This window comes from Haliotis asinina, chromosome 13 (assembly GCF_037392515.1).
Source record: "Haliotis asinina isolate JCU_RB_2024 chromosome 13, JCU_Hal_asi_v2, whole genome shotgun sequence".
Taxonomy (NCBI): domain Eukaryota; kingdom Metazoa; phylum Mollusca; class Gastropoda; order Lepetellida; family Haliotidae; genus Haliotis; species Haliotis asinina.
In genome coordinates, this window is record NC_090292.1 from 11,865,523 (window position 1) to 11,882,577 (window position 17,055).

The 17,055-nt window shown below is 40.0% G+C and overlaps 1 protein-coding gene across 1 annotated transcript; it reads right to left on the reverse strand.

Annotated features, from left to right (window-relative positions):
• Positions 1 to 2,826: 2,826 nt before the first annotated feature.
• Positions 2,827 to 5,768, reverse strand: LOC137259796 (GTPase IMAP family member 4-like). Its single transcript, XM_067797411.1, has 3 exons — positions 5,708 to 5,768; positions 5,054 to 5,100; positions 2,827 to 4,440 (listed from the first exon to the last, which is right to left on the reverse strand). The coding sequence occupies exons 2-3, from the start codon at positions 5,064 to 5,066 to the stop codon at positions 3,383 to 3,385; spliced, it is 1,071 nt and encodes a 356-aa protein (XP_067653512.1). The 5' UTR covers positions 5,067 to 5,100; positions 5,708 to 5,768; the 3' UTR covers positions 2,827 to 3,382.
• Positions 5,769 to 17,055: the final 11,287 nt, after the last annotated feature.

Consider the following 17,055-nt stretch of genomic DNA (forward strand, 5'->3'; position numbering starts at 1 on the left):
CTGTCAAGCGTCGCTGTGGTTACTGGTCACCCTTTTTGTAACATTTATTCGTAGTTGATCGATATTTGTCGATGAAATACTTGTTATAAATACTTTTTGTATATATTTTGTCCCATCAGTGTATATAGTATTTCTCTGAGGCAGTACAATTCGGCTGAGCATTCAGAATATGTCTTTGTTGACGTCGGGAAATCAGCAAATTGACAAACTTGTTACACATTTTACATACAACAAACTGAAAATCCTTCCTCATATGATGCCAACGCAGGGCTCTGGCGACAGAGTCTGTCTGTGGTTTTGTTGGTGGGCGAGAGTGAAACAGACGACTTTTTGGCTACTTTTGATCGCCCAGTATTAATTAACGACACGTTTTTTTAAAGAATGAATTTGGTGTTCCGCTTAAGATTTACCATAATTCTTTGACATGTAATGGTGAAAAACGTACAGAAAGTGTGAGTTTATTTGTCGTTTAAGGAATCATAGAACGACATACTTTATGTCTCCAATAAAATAATACCGCGATCCACATTTCCTCGTCTATATTGCTCTCTTCATGATGCAACCCTACACTTTGACCTGAGTGCGATTTGACATTGCGTGTAAAGTGACTGCATTGCCTTTCATTGTGTGACCGAACAACCAGTGAAGCTGGAAAGTGGATTCCCGAGGAATAAGCATTTCACCGAAGTTTTGTGACTGAGAGTGTTGCACTGCATAGGACATACGGACATAGGTGTACTGGCTGTGTAGATCAAGGGGAATATGTGGGACTACATGGGACATACGGACCTGGGTGTAGGGCTGTGTAGATCAAGGGGGAAGGTTTGGGACTACATGGGACATATACCCCAGGGCGTAGGGACTGGATAGATCAAGGTGATCTATGATTCAAGCTGAAGATGTCAAATATACACCTCCATTCTATTTAAATGCACGGGGAGATATGAAATGTCTGGTTCTGCGCAAGTATGTACAATCCATAATCACCTGGTGATATTACTGAGTGTTATATTACACACACAAACAAAACATACAAATAAACAAGAGCAAGTATGAACCTTATTAAAACCTCATTAAAACAGAGACAACTCATATATACAGTAAACCCACATTGTGCATGGGAAACTTTTGATATGAAGGGCTTTCGATCTCAGCAGCGGCAGGGGGATACGTCGTCCCTAAGGCAAACATTTGTACTGGGAAATTAGGCAATGACTAGGATCTTTGATAATTTTGAGTACCTTTTTGAGTATTTGCCGTTCACAAATTGAGCTTAAACTTTCAAAAGTTACACCAGAAATTTTAATAGCAGTATGTACAATTTTGATCAACTTGTTTTTATTCTGCACCGACAGATTTCCATACCAGCCGACAAAGTTATAAACTAATATGCTTTGGATAAGATTCTGGTCAAAGATTGTCAAAATGGTTTTATCAGATTGATTTTTTTAGTTGATGCAAGAAGCATAATCTGTGTTGACCCTTCCAGTAGATGTACTCAATATTTTCTGTAAAATTTAAGTTAGAGTCAGTTATTGTGCCAAGATACTTATACTTATCTACTGTATCGATTTCTTCTCCACTGATGACAAGAGGTGTCAAAGTTAGTTTCTTTTTCTAAAATCAATAACAATTTCTTTTGTCTTTTTAGTATTTAAAATAAGATAGTTTGCGTGGCACCATTCTGTAAACTTGAGACCATAAAAGGCCAGATAAAACAGCATCATCAGCAAATTTATAGAAATGGTAAAACAATCAATTGTATACAACGTGAGTACAACTGGCGATAAAACACAACCTTGCGGGGCACCCGTTGAAACACTGACAGTTGATGATACTGACCCATTTACGGACACAAACTGGTTTCTGCAAACCCTAAAATCTCTTATCTAGTTAATGATCAAAGAACAAGCACACATGTTATGTAAGTTAGTTAAAAGCATGTGAGGTTGTATAGTGTTAAAAGCTGAAGGGAGCAAATAGTAGATGGACATAGCTGTTGCTGTTTTGTGAAAATGTGAATAAACTTTATGGAGGGGAATCAGTTTAGCTTCGTTTGTACTGCGCCCTGGTCTGTAGGCCGACCGAACAGGGTCTAAAAGGTGTTCAATCTTGTTCAATAAAAGCTTTTTAATAATTCGTTCCAAACATTTCACTGGGATTGATGTTAATCGACCGGGCGGTAATCATTGTAAACTGATGGAGTTTTCGTTATCGGAACAAGGATAATATTTGAGGTTTTCCAAACTATAGGAATTTTGCAAAAGGAGATTGATTTTAGAAAAATGTTTTGAAAGACAGGCGCTAACTGCTCCGCACACTCTTTCAGAAGAAACCGTAGCAACTTGTCAGGACCAGACGATTTTTTTTATACTGAGGTGCTTAAAAGAGAGTAATACATCAAGTTCTGATACAGATATTTCTACAGACGGAGGTAGTGGCATACAGAGTGACATTTTCAATTTCGCTGTTAGAATCGTAACAATCAAAACGAGCATACAAAGTATTCATTTCCTTGGCATATGATACATTGTCAGATACATTGATCAGCTACTTGTTTTGTTTGGTCCCTATAATAGACTTAAGTCCATTCCCAGCTGATCTTAAATTGTTATCCGAAATTTTTTTTTAGTTTTTTTCTTGTAAGCTTGTCTGTATTTAGCCATTTGTATTATAATGTCCTCATTTTTTTAAATGTACAGATTTGTGATACACGTTAAAATATGGAACTGTAGCTGTCACCTGTGTTCCCCATTTTCAAGACTAAAATTGCCTGTCGCTACAGAGGAGGAAAAGATTTTATCGATAAAAATTGTACAAGAAATAAACTGATAAAAGATTATTTTATTTAAAAAAGTAACATCAGAGAAAAGACAATAATTTCTTGATGATATTAAGCTGTAAGTTTTAATTTATACATTGCTCTATAATGTTATGATTAACGAAATCGGTGAAGAGATAAACATTTTAGAAAATTCTACTGCTACACTCTTTATTAGAATACACAATGGGTAACGCTCTCGGCACTAAAAGTTTGAATTAAAACCGGGCAACCCAACCCAACATGCGGGTCAATCAAACCTTTCGTTTTTCACAATATTGTGTTCAGCTTACAGGTCATTGGTTTACCTTTCTTCTCATCGTATTCAATTTGTCATTTTCGACCACAGACCTATCCTCTGCTTTGAGCAAATGCAATTATAGTTCCCACGACTCGTTAATTGAGTTGGAAATACTTCTTATTGGTCAATTTTCACATGGGCGAAAAGACGAAATTCTCATGTTTCATGCAATAATCGCACGTGTGGAAATTGACCAATAAGAGCTGTTTCCAAGTCAATCAAAGATACTTCTCTTGCTGTGCTTTCAGACATGGCTGTCATTACCAAAGTGTAGACACAACATTCTTTACTGATTGCCAAGCAGTTCGTATGAAACCCATGTTGCCTTGCTCAAACTCATATCGTATTTGCTTACGAATCTCTTCAAGACGCAGTTCTTCTTTCCTAAGCTCAAATTCTTCCTTTTGTTTTCGTCTTTCATCTTTTATTCTCTCAAGCTCTTTTCTCACGTTTTCTTGCGCTTCCTTTAGTTCTGCCTCTCGCTTCTTTTCCTCTTCTTCCTTTTGCCTCAGTTCTAGGGCTTTTAGGCGTTCTATCAACTGTTCTTCATCTTTTTGCATGCGAAGATACCGTTCGTCCCAAGCAGCGGCCTCTTGTTTAAGTCTGTTTTCGAATTCCTTCTGCCTGATCCCTTCAAGTTTTTCCTTTTTCTCGGCTTCTTGCAGATCAGCTTCACATCTCTCATACATTTCATTTGTATAGCACTGGCCACCATTTTCATCAACCATATGATTTACCATGTCTATCAGGTCTTTGGTAAATTTCTCCTTTTCTTCATCCGTCCCTCTGTTGTTGACAGCAATAAAGCGAAGACTTGTATCAAATAAGAAAAGCTTCAACATTACTGGGAATTCACTGAAGTAGTCGTCAAGAGTTTTACGATCCTCTTCCAAGTCATCTTTTCCAGTAAATACAACAATCACAAACTTTTTGGCTTCTTGTCCAAAGCATTGCAGGAACATTTCCAGTGTGTTTTTGTCTTCTTCGGAGAATCTTCCTATCCTCACAATGAAAAGAATGGCGTGTATTCCTGGAGATGACATCCCCACACATTTCATGATCTCTTGCTTGATGTCTTCATGGGATCTTCTTGTGTCACAAAAACCTGGGACATCAACAAGTTGCAAGTCGTACCCAGAGCGTTTGAAGAAATGCTGCTTGCATTTTTTTGTAACAGACACTGGACTTGATAATGACTCGAAAACCTTTTCCTTCTTTCCAGTTCCACTTATTGTATTCCCTGTGGCACTTTTACCTGCTCCAGTCTTTCCAACAAGTACCATTCGAATTTCCCTCTTCAGAAAACTGCTTGTATTTTCTGTGAAGAAGATTAATCGTAGTTTCACACGCTATTAACGATTATGCCACATTATGTCACATCAATATCGACAATTGACTTTCAACCAGATGTCATTAGAAAGCGGTACGATGAAGTACTAGGTTTTGAGTGTTGTTTTTTTTAAAGCTTACTAATTATTGTGCTTATAAATTTTATCACACCCTAATATTTATTGACATGATTGTAATGTTCCTGCTTTATTCAACTCTGGCTGTATTCTAAGCTAATTACAAGGAATCACCCGAGCTGTAACGAATCAATCAGCTCAGTTTAAGTATCGAAACCTGAGAATAATCCCTCTCAGAGGTGCACAAAGACAGCGCCCGTGGGTCCGTGCGTCTGTAAAGTTCCAACAGGAGTTACATGAGTAAGAATCTAACATGGCCCCAGGTGTTTTGCTGAGAAAGCATCAGCGGTCTGCTCTATCTAATACTGTTTTGATAGTTCTAGTGTTTTCTTGTATGTTATGCAATATAATAAAGAATTGGTGAACATACATTACAGACTGATACAGTTCCATACATGCGCTTATCCAGCTTAAAGGCAGTTTTCTCGTTCATCTTGAATACATTTCTGAATAATATAGAAATACCTTTGCCAGCCATTGCGAAGCTTTTTGCCGTTTGAGGTCTTTCTAGTCTGTAACGAAAAGAAAATAGTATTGACATCATTGTGTACATTCCTCATCAATGTCAAAACTGTAGACAGTCTGTTGAAAGCAGCACGGTTGTTCTTCAGCTTGTAAACGTGTATTTATTCAACACACGTCAAGCGTTTCATCCTTTTAGGACTTCTTGCTTCTAGTGTTGTGTTCGTGTTTACAGGACTCATTGTGAATCCTTACATTGAATTACACATTTCACATTGAATAATAAATTATAGACCCCCAAACAGAGGCATGATTAGTAAACGAAGCACGTGGGTAGATATGGTTATCGTCTTGATATAACCCTGTAAACCCACTTATTCAGCTGGTCCCCGTAGGAGACGACTAACGGGATCCAGTGCTCACGTTCGGTGAAAGGTTGATGTCATAGTATCCCAAATCGTTTTCCATCATGCCAATGTTTGATTGTCTGTTCAAGCAGTTGACTCGATAATTGCTGAATGAAGACAGAAAATGTTTAATTATGTCCCGTGATACATGTAGACACACCTTTAAAGACATGAATGAATACACATGCATCGTTCAACATGTAGTTGAATTTTATCCAGATTCAGCACTAAAAGTATCAGAAATACTCACCCCCTGTGTGTTCGTCCTACCTAAGTCAGGTCCCAGCTGCAGTGTAGTCCGTCACGCCCACCTCTGGTTTTATACTTATGCATTTCAGGTATGGAGAGTCACATGACCAGACCAGTTGAATATCACAGTTGAGCCTCGTCAAACGCCTGTCCAGACAAACAGAGAACACGTGACTTTCTAATGGAGTCAGGTAGAGGGAAAAAACAGACATAACATTTACGGCTTTATTCAAAGAAGACAACCATGCTGATTCATGTCCGAATCATGTGTCTCGCGAATAAGAAGAAGACGCATAACAAGAACATACAAATGCAAATATATTCATTATGTGTGCATAGATACAGACAGACAGACAGACAGATAGTTAGACAACGTGACAGATTCACCGACATGGTTCCTGTGTGTTGATTTGTTTGTTTGTATGTTTGTTCAAGGCTGCAGTTAGCAATATTGGCCAGCTATATGGCAGCGGATCGTGATTGAGATCAGGAGCTTCCATTTACCCAACTGTGTTACGATGACATGTGGTAACCAAGTCACTGAGTCTGACCATCCGACCCCGTTGGTCGTCCATGAAGACAAGCATGGGCTACTTGAGGACCTGTTCTATCACGAGTAATATGCCATTATGCACCACTGTATGTGATAAGTAACAGATGTAGGGAGCTAACATCAACCAGTAAAATGTGATCGTAATGAGACTGTTCAGTCTTTTAGCCACGTTGATTTGATTGTCCACAGATGAACTTAAGTGGCGTTTACCATATCTGCAAGTGTTCAGGAATTATTCAAATATAACTCTACCTTTCGTAAGAGGCGACTAAAGGGATTGGGTGGTCAGGCTCGCTAACTTGGTTGGCACATGTCATCGGTCCCATTGCGCGGATCGATGTTCATGCTGTTAATCACTGGATTGTCTCGTTCCAGGCTCGATTATTTACAGACTGCCGCCATATAGCTGGACTATTGCTGAGTATGGCGTAAAACTAAACTCACTCACTCATGAATTATTATATCTTTTGAAACTGGTGCTGTTTACACATAGTAACGCAATTCAGTATCAACGCATACAGTTGCTAGGGTGGAATGAGGCCTCGGTTTATCCTGGCTGGTGTGAAAAGCTGTGAGTAGTAGACACTGACATGCTGTTATCTAACACGCCGTATAACCCAAACCCGCCCTTAACTCAGATCCCTCGCACTGACAACTGTTATGTTAATGTTGTATTTTCAGAAGGGTCTTTTAATAGCAATCATACCACATGAGTGACAGCATCAACGCTTCGTAGGGTAGCACTACATTTTATCCACCATTGAATAAATCTGGTCCTTTGTTATCACAATGTATTACACACATCTTCATTTTTTCATATTTCCGCTGATCTCTGGATTCCCGAGGAATGGGTTTTTCCTCCATGTGAGAGGTTGCACTCACTTTATAAACAGGTTGAGGATGTCGTTAGTGGCAGTAGGTATCCTAAGTGTGTTACCTGGAAGGTATGTTTTAGTTCAATGGTTATGTTATGTTTGCAGTTATTGTATAACGCGAGAGTCAGCAATGTTCCACCTGTATGGCAGCTGTCTGCTAGTATTCCTGTATGGACCAGACAATCTACTGATCAGCAACACCAATATCGATCTATGCAACTGGGAAAAGGGGATATGTGCCAACCATAATGGCGAACCTGACTATCAATATGCTTCCGTCCAAGATGGAAACATAAACACTTTATTTTCTGGTATATATATTAGGAACGATCATGGCGAATCGACGTTTGGTTATGGGACATAAGTAATTGAAAGTGATTTTTGGCATTTGATTCATAAACTTAAAGTAACAGGTCATGCCCACTAGCCACTTATTTGCAACACATTCCAGTGTCCAGTCTCCTTTCGGCTTTGGCCAAAAAAAGGCAGTTGATCTCGTGGCACTTACACTTGGCTCAATAGTGCAATTTTCTCGCATATGTTGGATCTCCTCCTTTGTGTTTTAAACATATTGGGCACAGGTTATCTAAGTTAGGAACGCCCTCTCCTCCTTCATAGTTATAAGCTTGATTTGATGTCCTGATATGGTTATGCAATATGAAGCATGACTCATTCCTGTGGTGTCCCTTGCCGTGATATTGCTGGGACAATGCTGAAAGCGGCGTAAAGGCATACTCACTCACTCAATGTAAAGATGTCCCCTCTTGGGCACAATGTGTGAAGCCCGTTTCTGTTGTCCCCGCCGTGATAAACATAAACACTCACCCACTCCAAGGATGTTGTTTCACGCGCACCGTGTCAAGTAAATCCACATCAGACACAAAAAATCATCTACATCTGGAAACAAGTGAGTGAGGTTTCCACCAAGGAATCATATGACCTTGTACAACATGAAAGTTGGGTTCAGTATCAGCATTGTGTAGCTTATCGCTAGTATAGTCAACAATACCATGGTCATCTTACGTTCAGGATGACGGGTACAGATATACTCTAACCAAACAGAAATACAAAAACCATATTGATGGATGAAATATTTTCCAAAATTATCATTGTTATGATTTCGTCATTTTTATGCTATTTTGTGTACATGCAACGAAAGCTTAATGCAAACACATATCATCGGTAACTTTTATGCACGCTTATGTTTAAAGTGTCAATGATCATTAGATGAAGAGTTATTTACAATAAAGCGGGTCGACATGCAATTCATGCCAAACTATCTACAGAATCCAAAGATTCTTTTGATTCTGTAGATAGAAATAAAGTGTGGAAATGCCTTAGAAATAGGGGTCTTACAGGCAAAATGTTTGATATTATCAGATCAATGCATGCAAATGTAAAGTCTTGCGTTCGATGCGATAATGATTTCAGTGACTATTTTGATTGCCCTGTTGATGTACGACAAGGCTGTGTTCTAAGCCCCATACTTTTTTCATTTTTTATCAACGAACTATATTTTGATACTATACACTCTGGCAGGCATGGCATCCAATTATGTCCTGATCTTGCTGAACTCTTCATTTTACTTTTTGCTGACGACGTGATCCTAATGTCAAGCGCTGTTATTGGCCTTCAGAGGCAAATTATAGACTATCACATGATTCAGATAACTGGCGACTTGACGTTAATCTTGAAAAGACCAAAATTGTTGTTTTTCGTAAGGGTGGCCCAACGACAGCTGTAGAGAAATGGTACTTTAAAGGTGAACGTATGTCCGTTGTCAACGAATATAAATATCTAGGGATATTATTTACACACACACTAAATCTGCATAAATCTATCATTAATTTGGCAAGTAGGGGGAAAAAGGCTTTACTACAATTGCTTTCTGTTATACCGAAGTTGGGGGTTGTTGGTCCCAGTATATTCTTCAAGTTGTTTGATTCCCAAGTGCAGCCTATTCTCCTCTATGGATCTGAAATCTGGGACTTCAAGGAATTTTATGTCATCGAAAAGGTTCACCTTCTTGCATGTAAAAGGTTATTGAATGTTGGTATGTCTACGCCTAATAGTATGGTGTACGGTGAATGTGGGAGATACCCTTTGTACATAATTTCTTACTCTCGCTGTTTAAAATATTGGGGTAAAATAATAAATATGCCCGAACATCGTCTTCCCAAAACAAGCCTACAATATGATTATTCATCTTGATAATATTGGTAAAAACACTTGGGCAACCCATATTCGCAGTCTTTTGTTTAGATACTGCTTCGGATTTATCTGGCTATCCCAAACCCTGGGCGATGTTAATGCATTTATCAAACATTTTCGTACCAGGGCTATCGATATCTTCAAACAGGACTGGCATTCATCACTATATGAAAGTTCATGATATGACTGTTATCGTGAGTTTAAATCTCTACTTAAACCCGAGTCGTATCTATACAACCTACGTAATACTGTAACACTGTTGAGAATGAATTTCACTTTTTATTTATCTGTCCTGTATATAATGATTTAAAGCAGATGTATTTCCCACCATGGCTACGATCATACAAGAATGCTACAAGACTTTATTCAATACTTTCAAGTAAAGCATCCCTATTACAACACAAGACAGCTCTGTTTATTCATTGCGCGCTCATATTGAGAAGAGATTCACTGTAACGTGTCATATGTTGTATATGTTGTACATACTATACATATATATTTGTATATGGGCCACTGGCCTTCATACAATAAACTGATTGATTGATTGCCAAACTATATATGGTGATGACATCAAGCGATCTGGTCGTAGAAGTACTGGGATGTTCTCATTCTGAAGACACTGAATCGTGTCATGCGCAGTGTGAGTCCTGGCGTTTTCTCGCTGGAACAATTCCCCAATGATCCGTCAAACTTTGCAAGTGGATGTTTTGTCAGACAACTAATCACATTGTAAATCATCGACTTGCATTTGTATGAAAGAATCTGTCTATGTAACTGTTAACAAAATGAACAGCGGAATGCAGACTGCTTGCAATGAGGGAGCCAATGACCTGTAAAAGCGGCAGTTTGAACTGAAATATTTATTCAGTCCACCCTCAGATGGTGCAGATCAACTTTAGGGACACGTGATGCCAACAACAGATGCTGAAGGGAATGCAAACCTGTGAACGGGCACCTTTACTTATTGGATCTTTTTATAAGCTGTATGTGTTAACAGAAATTATATCATTTATAAATTTACATTTGGCTGCAACTGATACAGAATTACATGTATTCTCTTACTTGAAGTTGAAACAGATACATTTCGTGAAAATACACCCGTGAGCCTTTTTTGAGAGTTTTGCGGGTTTGATATTGCTTCAAAGTGTATTCCCACCATCCTTGAATCAATAGCCCATGTCCCCAAATCGCTTCATGGGTTAGACTGGCCAGGATGTAACACTTGGAGAGCTGTTTCCCTTCAAGTCACTTCTTGTGACCAGCATAAATTACTGCCGATTAATGTCCAAACATCAGTTCACTTAACGTGTGTGTACGCTAACTGTAAATTAGTTGTGACTGAGTGAGTTTAGTTTTAAGCCACACTCAGCTATATGCCAGCTTTATGGCGGCAGTCTGTAAATAATCGAGTCTGGACCACACAAACCAGTGATCAACAACATGAGCATCCATCTGCGCAACTGGGAACCGATGACATGTGTCAACCAAGTGATCGAGCTTGACCATCCGAAAGCCTCTTACGACAAGCATAGTCGCCTATTATAGCAAGCATGGGTTGCTGAAGGCCTATTCTACCCCGGGACCTTCATGGGTAGTAAACTAGTTGTAAGTGTATTGCACCTAAATTGCCTTTACTAACACATTCTTTCCTTATGTTGTGTAGTTACAGCTGATGTTGACATTAAGACGGTAAAAACTCGAGTAATTTAGTTCTTCCAGTGTTGCTACTGCTGTATGTAAATCGGGTGCTTGCTGATCCATCCATTAACAATGCAGCACTCCGAGCAAAAGTACATTTCTGTACTTTAAAAAAGCCGATGACTACTAACATCTTTTGTTGTTCTATGACACTGTTTCCCTTCACATCAGATGTGCACTGAAGCAGAAATTTTGATTTGTCAATGTGTGATTTGCGATTTCCAGAATTGAAAATTCTTGCACCGATAGACTCAGTCGACGACAATATACTTGATAAGTTGGGAGGGTCAAAATAGCGTCTTCTAACTCGAAGTTCAGCTTCTCATAAGCCATTACGAAAGGTTATGGCTTATAAATCTAATAATGTCAGATGTTCATCAGCTCTTTCTTGTGAGCTTTGAGCATGCCCTGAATGGTTTGAAATTCCTCGATATATTATGTCCAGTTCATAATTATTGAGAATCCCATGAACATAACTGAAAAACAAATAATAAGTGAAATATGCAATTACGAAGCATTCAATATTTTTACCTACCCTCTGGATTTCTGCAGGCAGATCAGATCTCCGTTATCTTCCACACATAGTCTAATGCTGGTAGGCGTACACCCTATTTTCTAGGTTACCCTGCTCCTTCTGCGAGCGAATGGACTTAGTGATACAACTGTTGTACAACACGAAATCAACATTGTTTTCTCTGGACAGTGGTTTGGGAAATGTCATCTACTTAAATTACAGGGTGAGGTAACTATAATGTGACATATCTAGACAGATAAAAGGAATTTCTTCCTTGGATTGATAGCAGAATTTCATCATCTGTGGAGCTCATGAATAAACCGATATGAAAATTCTCATCAGGAACTGTTAGTGCCCTTATTGTTATCATTGAGGGGGAGGGGTAGGGGTGGCCCAGTGGCCAAAACGTTCTCTCGTCAAGCTGAAAACCCGGGTATAATGTTTAAAGCCCATTTTTCTTTTCATGTCTTGTACTGTAATTTTCTTTTTCTTCAAATCCCTTTTATCATTTAGACATGAGATCCCCTGATGATCTTAACGTCAGGCCCAGTTCTATCCATAAAATATGTTACTGAGATTCTTTCAGTTTTACTTGAAACCGAGTTTTCTTTGGTGTATTGTTTTGAGTATTAGATGATTGGAAACCGTGTAAAGTTCCTGCACTGTTCTAGTGGCAACATGTAGACACAACAATTATACACAGTAATGAACAGTCCGCATAAAGTATCAGAGACGCCAGCTTACATTATACTACTGTCGGAAATAAGAAAAAAGGAAGAGGATATCCAGAAAAGTATGTTTACTCTTACAATGCGGCAAAAATACGAATGGCCGCTGAAAACAAACGATCACACTATAGATGGTAATGAGCTGGGTCCACCAGGTATGGCGACGGAAATCCGACTCATCTGGCATGAAATGCATGCGCTACCTACTGGCGGAGGGGTCATTTCAAAGATATTTTGTGCTTTTTCATGTGTTTTGGATACGTCTCATCTCTTGACTGATATCTTACGTGTCTTTCTGCTAAGTTTCTGCTAAGATATGTGAACGGGCATGATACCTAATATCCATAGAAAAACATTGTATCAAATGTCTCGAAATAGATAAGTGACAAGACCCCCCGAAGATGAACAGGACCGGACATTGTTATATACGTTTGGACATGTCCTTCACTACCTTAAAACCCCTATGATATTAGCATGTCTTGGCTGCTTTTCCCAGCCCGGCCCCTACCATAGTCCCCTTCGCCTGTCCTGGTTTTGCTCTTGAGACGACCCCAAGTACCTCTTTTTTCGTAGTGAGACGCCATGGTAGATGCATCCTGAATTGTTTCATGATGAGAGCTATTATTTTTACGACAGCTATCGTTTGTAGTGAAGCCGAGTTTCTTAAAAAGTGGCCTTTTCAATACAATATCATCACATACTAGTTTGCTTATTGCTGATTTCTGATCTCTCCTCGCTAAAGTCTTTTTTTCTCGTGTCATATATTATTACCATTGGAACTGAAGTTAATATATTTTAACAGATATTTTACACCTTCGCTTATCAACTACATAAATTTTAGCGATAAACGGAAAAAAACATTGTTTTTTCTATTCCCGACAATACTATAGAATTTTACGTCTGCTCTCACTTGAGCACTCTGCTCATGCAAAGCGTCTTCACGGTCAACAGTTGTGGGTTGAACTGGATCACGGCATATGCGATTTGTAAGATGCTGGAGTTTGTCCCGGAGACGTTGCTCCGTCATCTAAGCAAACATGGGCATGACATTGTCCGAATGCAGCTTAGGCGGCTTGCCATTGATGTGTAGATTATCAGGCCAGTCGTCTTCCCTCACTCAAGTAGTGTGGAATTTAGACGGTTTAAGCAATATATTCTTGGTCGGGTTCTATGCCTTCCCCTGGTGCAAGTCCCATCTCCAGTATGGTTGGTTTGACTAGGAAGGCTGACTGTGCTGAGAAAGTGAAAGATTGAGTACTTCTTGCCTATAAAATCCCTCTATCTAGGCCCACTACGGACAGGCGTAGCATTCATTTGTCACTCAGAATGTTGAATATCCCATGTGGGTACAACATTAACCGTTTGTTTAAGAATATTTGCTCCAGCAGCAATGAATTAGAACAGGAACTCAGCCACTTACAACATGTATTCACCAACTTCAACCAGTATCCATCTAACCTAGTCAGGAGGAACATCTCCACTATGCTCCAGGACAATCCCAAACTGACCAAGCAAGAAACTGCCTCCATTAGAATTACCCTCCCATCAAATCAGCAGACTCCAAAAACACCAAGCAGGCATCGACACCATCTTCTCTGGCTCTCCAGTCCTCAGGACCATCCTCCAAGCCATGGCCGTAACCCACCCTCCAGTATGCAGGAGTGATTTACAAGATCAACTGTGAAAGTGGCGATTCATGTATAGGTGAAACTTCCCGCCGAGCACTGACACCCGCATGGAAGAACACAAATCCTCTACAGCCAAGGCAGACAGCAAATCTGCTATCTCAAACCATCAACAAATATTCAAGTTCGACCAGTTCGAAGTCCTGTGAACCAAAACCCAGGACTTCGCAAAAAGAAAGCCATTGAAATCCGCCGCCACAAACCTATGATCAATAAAGACCAAGGATACTGGATACCATCGGCCTGTGAAGAACTAATCAAACCATAGATTATCTAAGCTTTGTGTGTGTTTGTTGTTACCACTCGTCATTGGCTTGGTGTCCTCTCATTCTGCCTACATCTCATTCTGCCTACATCTCATTCTGCCTACAGCTAAAAACAACACAAGCCATGATCTGTTGGTCACAACTGTGTTGGCAGAATGAGAAAGTGATACATGCTGCTTGACCCTACCTCCCCACAAGAAAAAAGTGGAACAGTCTGATTTTTTGGTGTCTTTACTTACTTACTGTTTTTTTATTGTTACCTATCATTAAAAATAATTGAACAGACTGATTTCTCTCTTATCCTTCTTTAATCCCTTTGTTCTGGTTAATTCGTTATGTCTATTAAGTATCTTTAGAAAAATAATGACGAAACTGTCTTCTCTCTAATCCATTTCTTCTTCTGATTAATTAGTTGACTCTTTAAAGTGTCTTTCTCTCTTGTCCACCTTTTATCCCTTTGTTCTTCTGGTTAAGTAGATTTCTCTACTATCTTTAAAACCAGACTGGTTTCTTTCTAAATCCTTTTGTGCATTCAAATTACCCACAAAGTAGACAAGAAAAATAAACTGCTACACCTCCTCTACCCCAAACACATCCTTCTCATCTCTCCCCTTCCTCAACCCCACAAACAACCGCCACCACCACCCCCTCTAAACCATCCCGCCTCCATCCACCCAAACCCAACCCACCTCCCCCAACAATCCCGCTCCAAACCACCCCCAAAATCCCCCTCCTCCCTCTCCCTTCTGCACCCCCCAAACCCTCCCACCCCAAACCTCCACCCCCTCTAAACCCCATCCCTCCTCCTCAGCGTCCACCCCCAACATCCCAACCCACTACCACCACAAACCAACAGCAAAACAGCAAATTGCAGTAACCGTGGCACTTATACGGTGAAACTGCAACAGTCTCCGAGCACATGGGTATGAGCTTAAGGCACTCATTACCCATAACAAAATTACCCCGATATCATTGCTCTGCAGGAAACCAGACTATCACCAAAAAGCGCCTTCAAACTTCCAGGCTACGTTTTCATTCGGCATGACAGACCTCGGCCTACTAATCACCCAGGCTTCTTTATAGCAGAGCAAATAAATTACCAAGTTTTGCATATTAAGACACAAGAACTAGAAGCCCTGGCTATCAACACAAAACTTGACAATAAATATCTCACTATCATAAATGTATCCGGAAGACAAAATTTCAAAATTACCACCCAGGATTTGGACACCTTCTCTAAATATATTTCCCCCCATATCATTATCCTCCGAGACTATAACACTCACTAGAGACTATACTGATACTAACGGAACCTGCCTTACTGACTGGCTAAACAAACAAAACCTAACCATACTAAATGATAACCAGCCCCCTCTCAACCCTACAGTCACCCACAGCCACAGCCGTGTACATCACAATCACTACACCCAAACTCACACAAGCTTGTACATGGGAGGTACACGATGACACCTGGGGCACTCACCACTGCCTCATCAAAATCACAATTGACTCACACATCCTCACCCCACCCACCAACACCCACCACAAAAACAGATTTTAGATACAACCTAAAAAAGCAGACTGGCACAAATTCAACTCACTATGCAAACAAATCAACATCAACACCATCTAAGACCCCGACATCAACATCTTCAACGAAAACTACACTAATACCATCCTAGATATAACAAATAAATGCATTCCCACTTTTCGGCCCAAACCCCCCCCCCCCCCCCACAAAAAAACAGTCCCCTGGTGGAGCACTGATATAATCAACGCCAGAAAGGCAAAATAAGGCCCGTAATCATTTAAAAAGGGACCGTTCCATAATTACCTTTGGCTAAAAAACTAAGGAACCAAACCAAGGATTTAATCAGGGCAGCACAATTCAACCACTGGAAGAAATTCTGCTCCACCTTCAGCCCCTCAAAACAAAATTCTAGGCACATGTGGAATAAATTTCAAGCCATTAAGGACATTTAAAAACTTTCACCTAATTTTCCGGACCTACCGTTCCAAATTACCTTTGGCTAAAAAACTAAGGAACCAAACCAAGGATTTAATCAGGGCAGCACAATTCAACCACTGGAAGAAATTCTGCTCCACCTTCAGGCTCTCAAAACAAAATTCTAGGCACATGTGGAATAAATTTAAAGCCATTAAGGACATTTAAAAACTTTCACCTAATTTTCCGGACCTACCCACAAGCAAAGCTAAGGCAAACAAATTTGCTGCCCACATTTCCACCACCAGTGGCTCCAGCCAACTACCCACATAGCAAACATCTCACGTAACTACATGAACTCAAACTACCCCACCCACAGCCAAACATACACTGACGCATCCATCAACCAAAACAAACTCACCGTCATAGGCATATATGTACAACAAACCAACAAACACCCCCCCAACCCCCCACCCCCATCGTTACCACAAATCTCCATTACAACAACCACACCTCCATAAACTAAACACAGCAGGACTCACAGCAATCCTAACTGCACTCCACCTAATTCCCTCCCTCCCCCAATATAACTTCCCTATCCTTTCCTCTCACTCAGCTCTAGCAAGCAAATACACAAGCACTCTAAGTCACGCCCATATCTCATACACAGCATAGTCCTTCAAACAGATTCACTCACCCACCTAAATAAAAACATTACATTCCTATGGATACCCAGTCACACACACATACCAGGAAACGGCACAGCAGACACAGCAGCCAGACTAGCAACAATAAACCTATCACATAACATTAACTTCCATACATCCAAGACAGAACTCAAACAACTCAATCCAACATAAAACAAATAAACTTT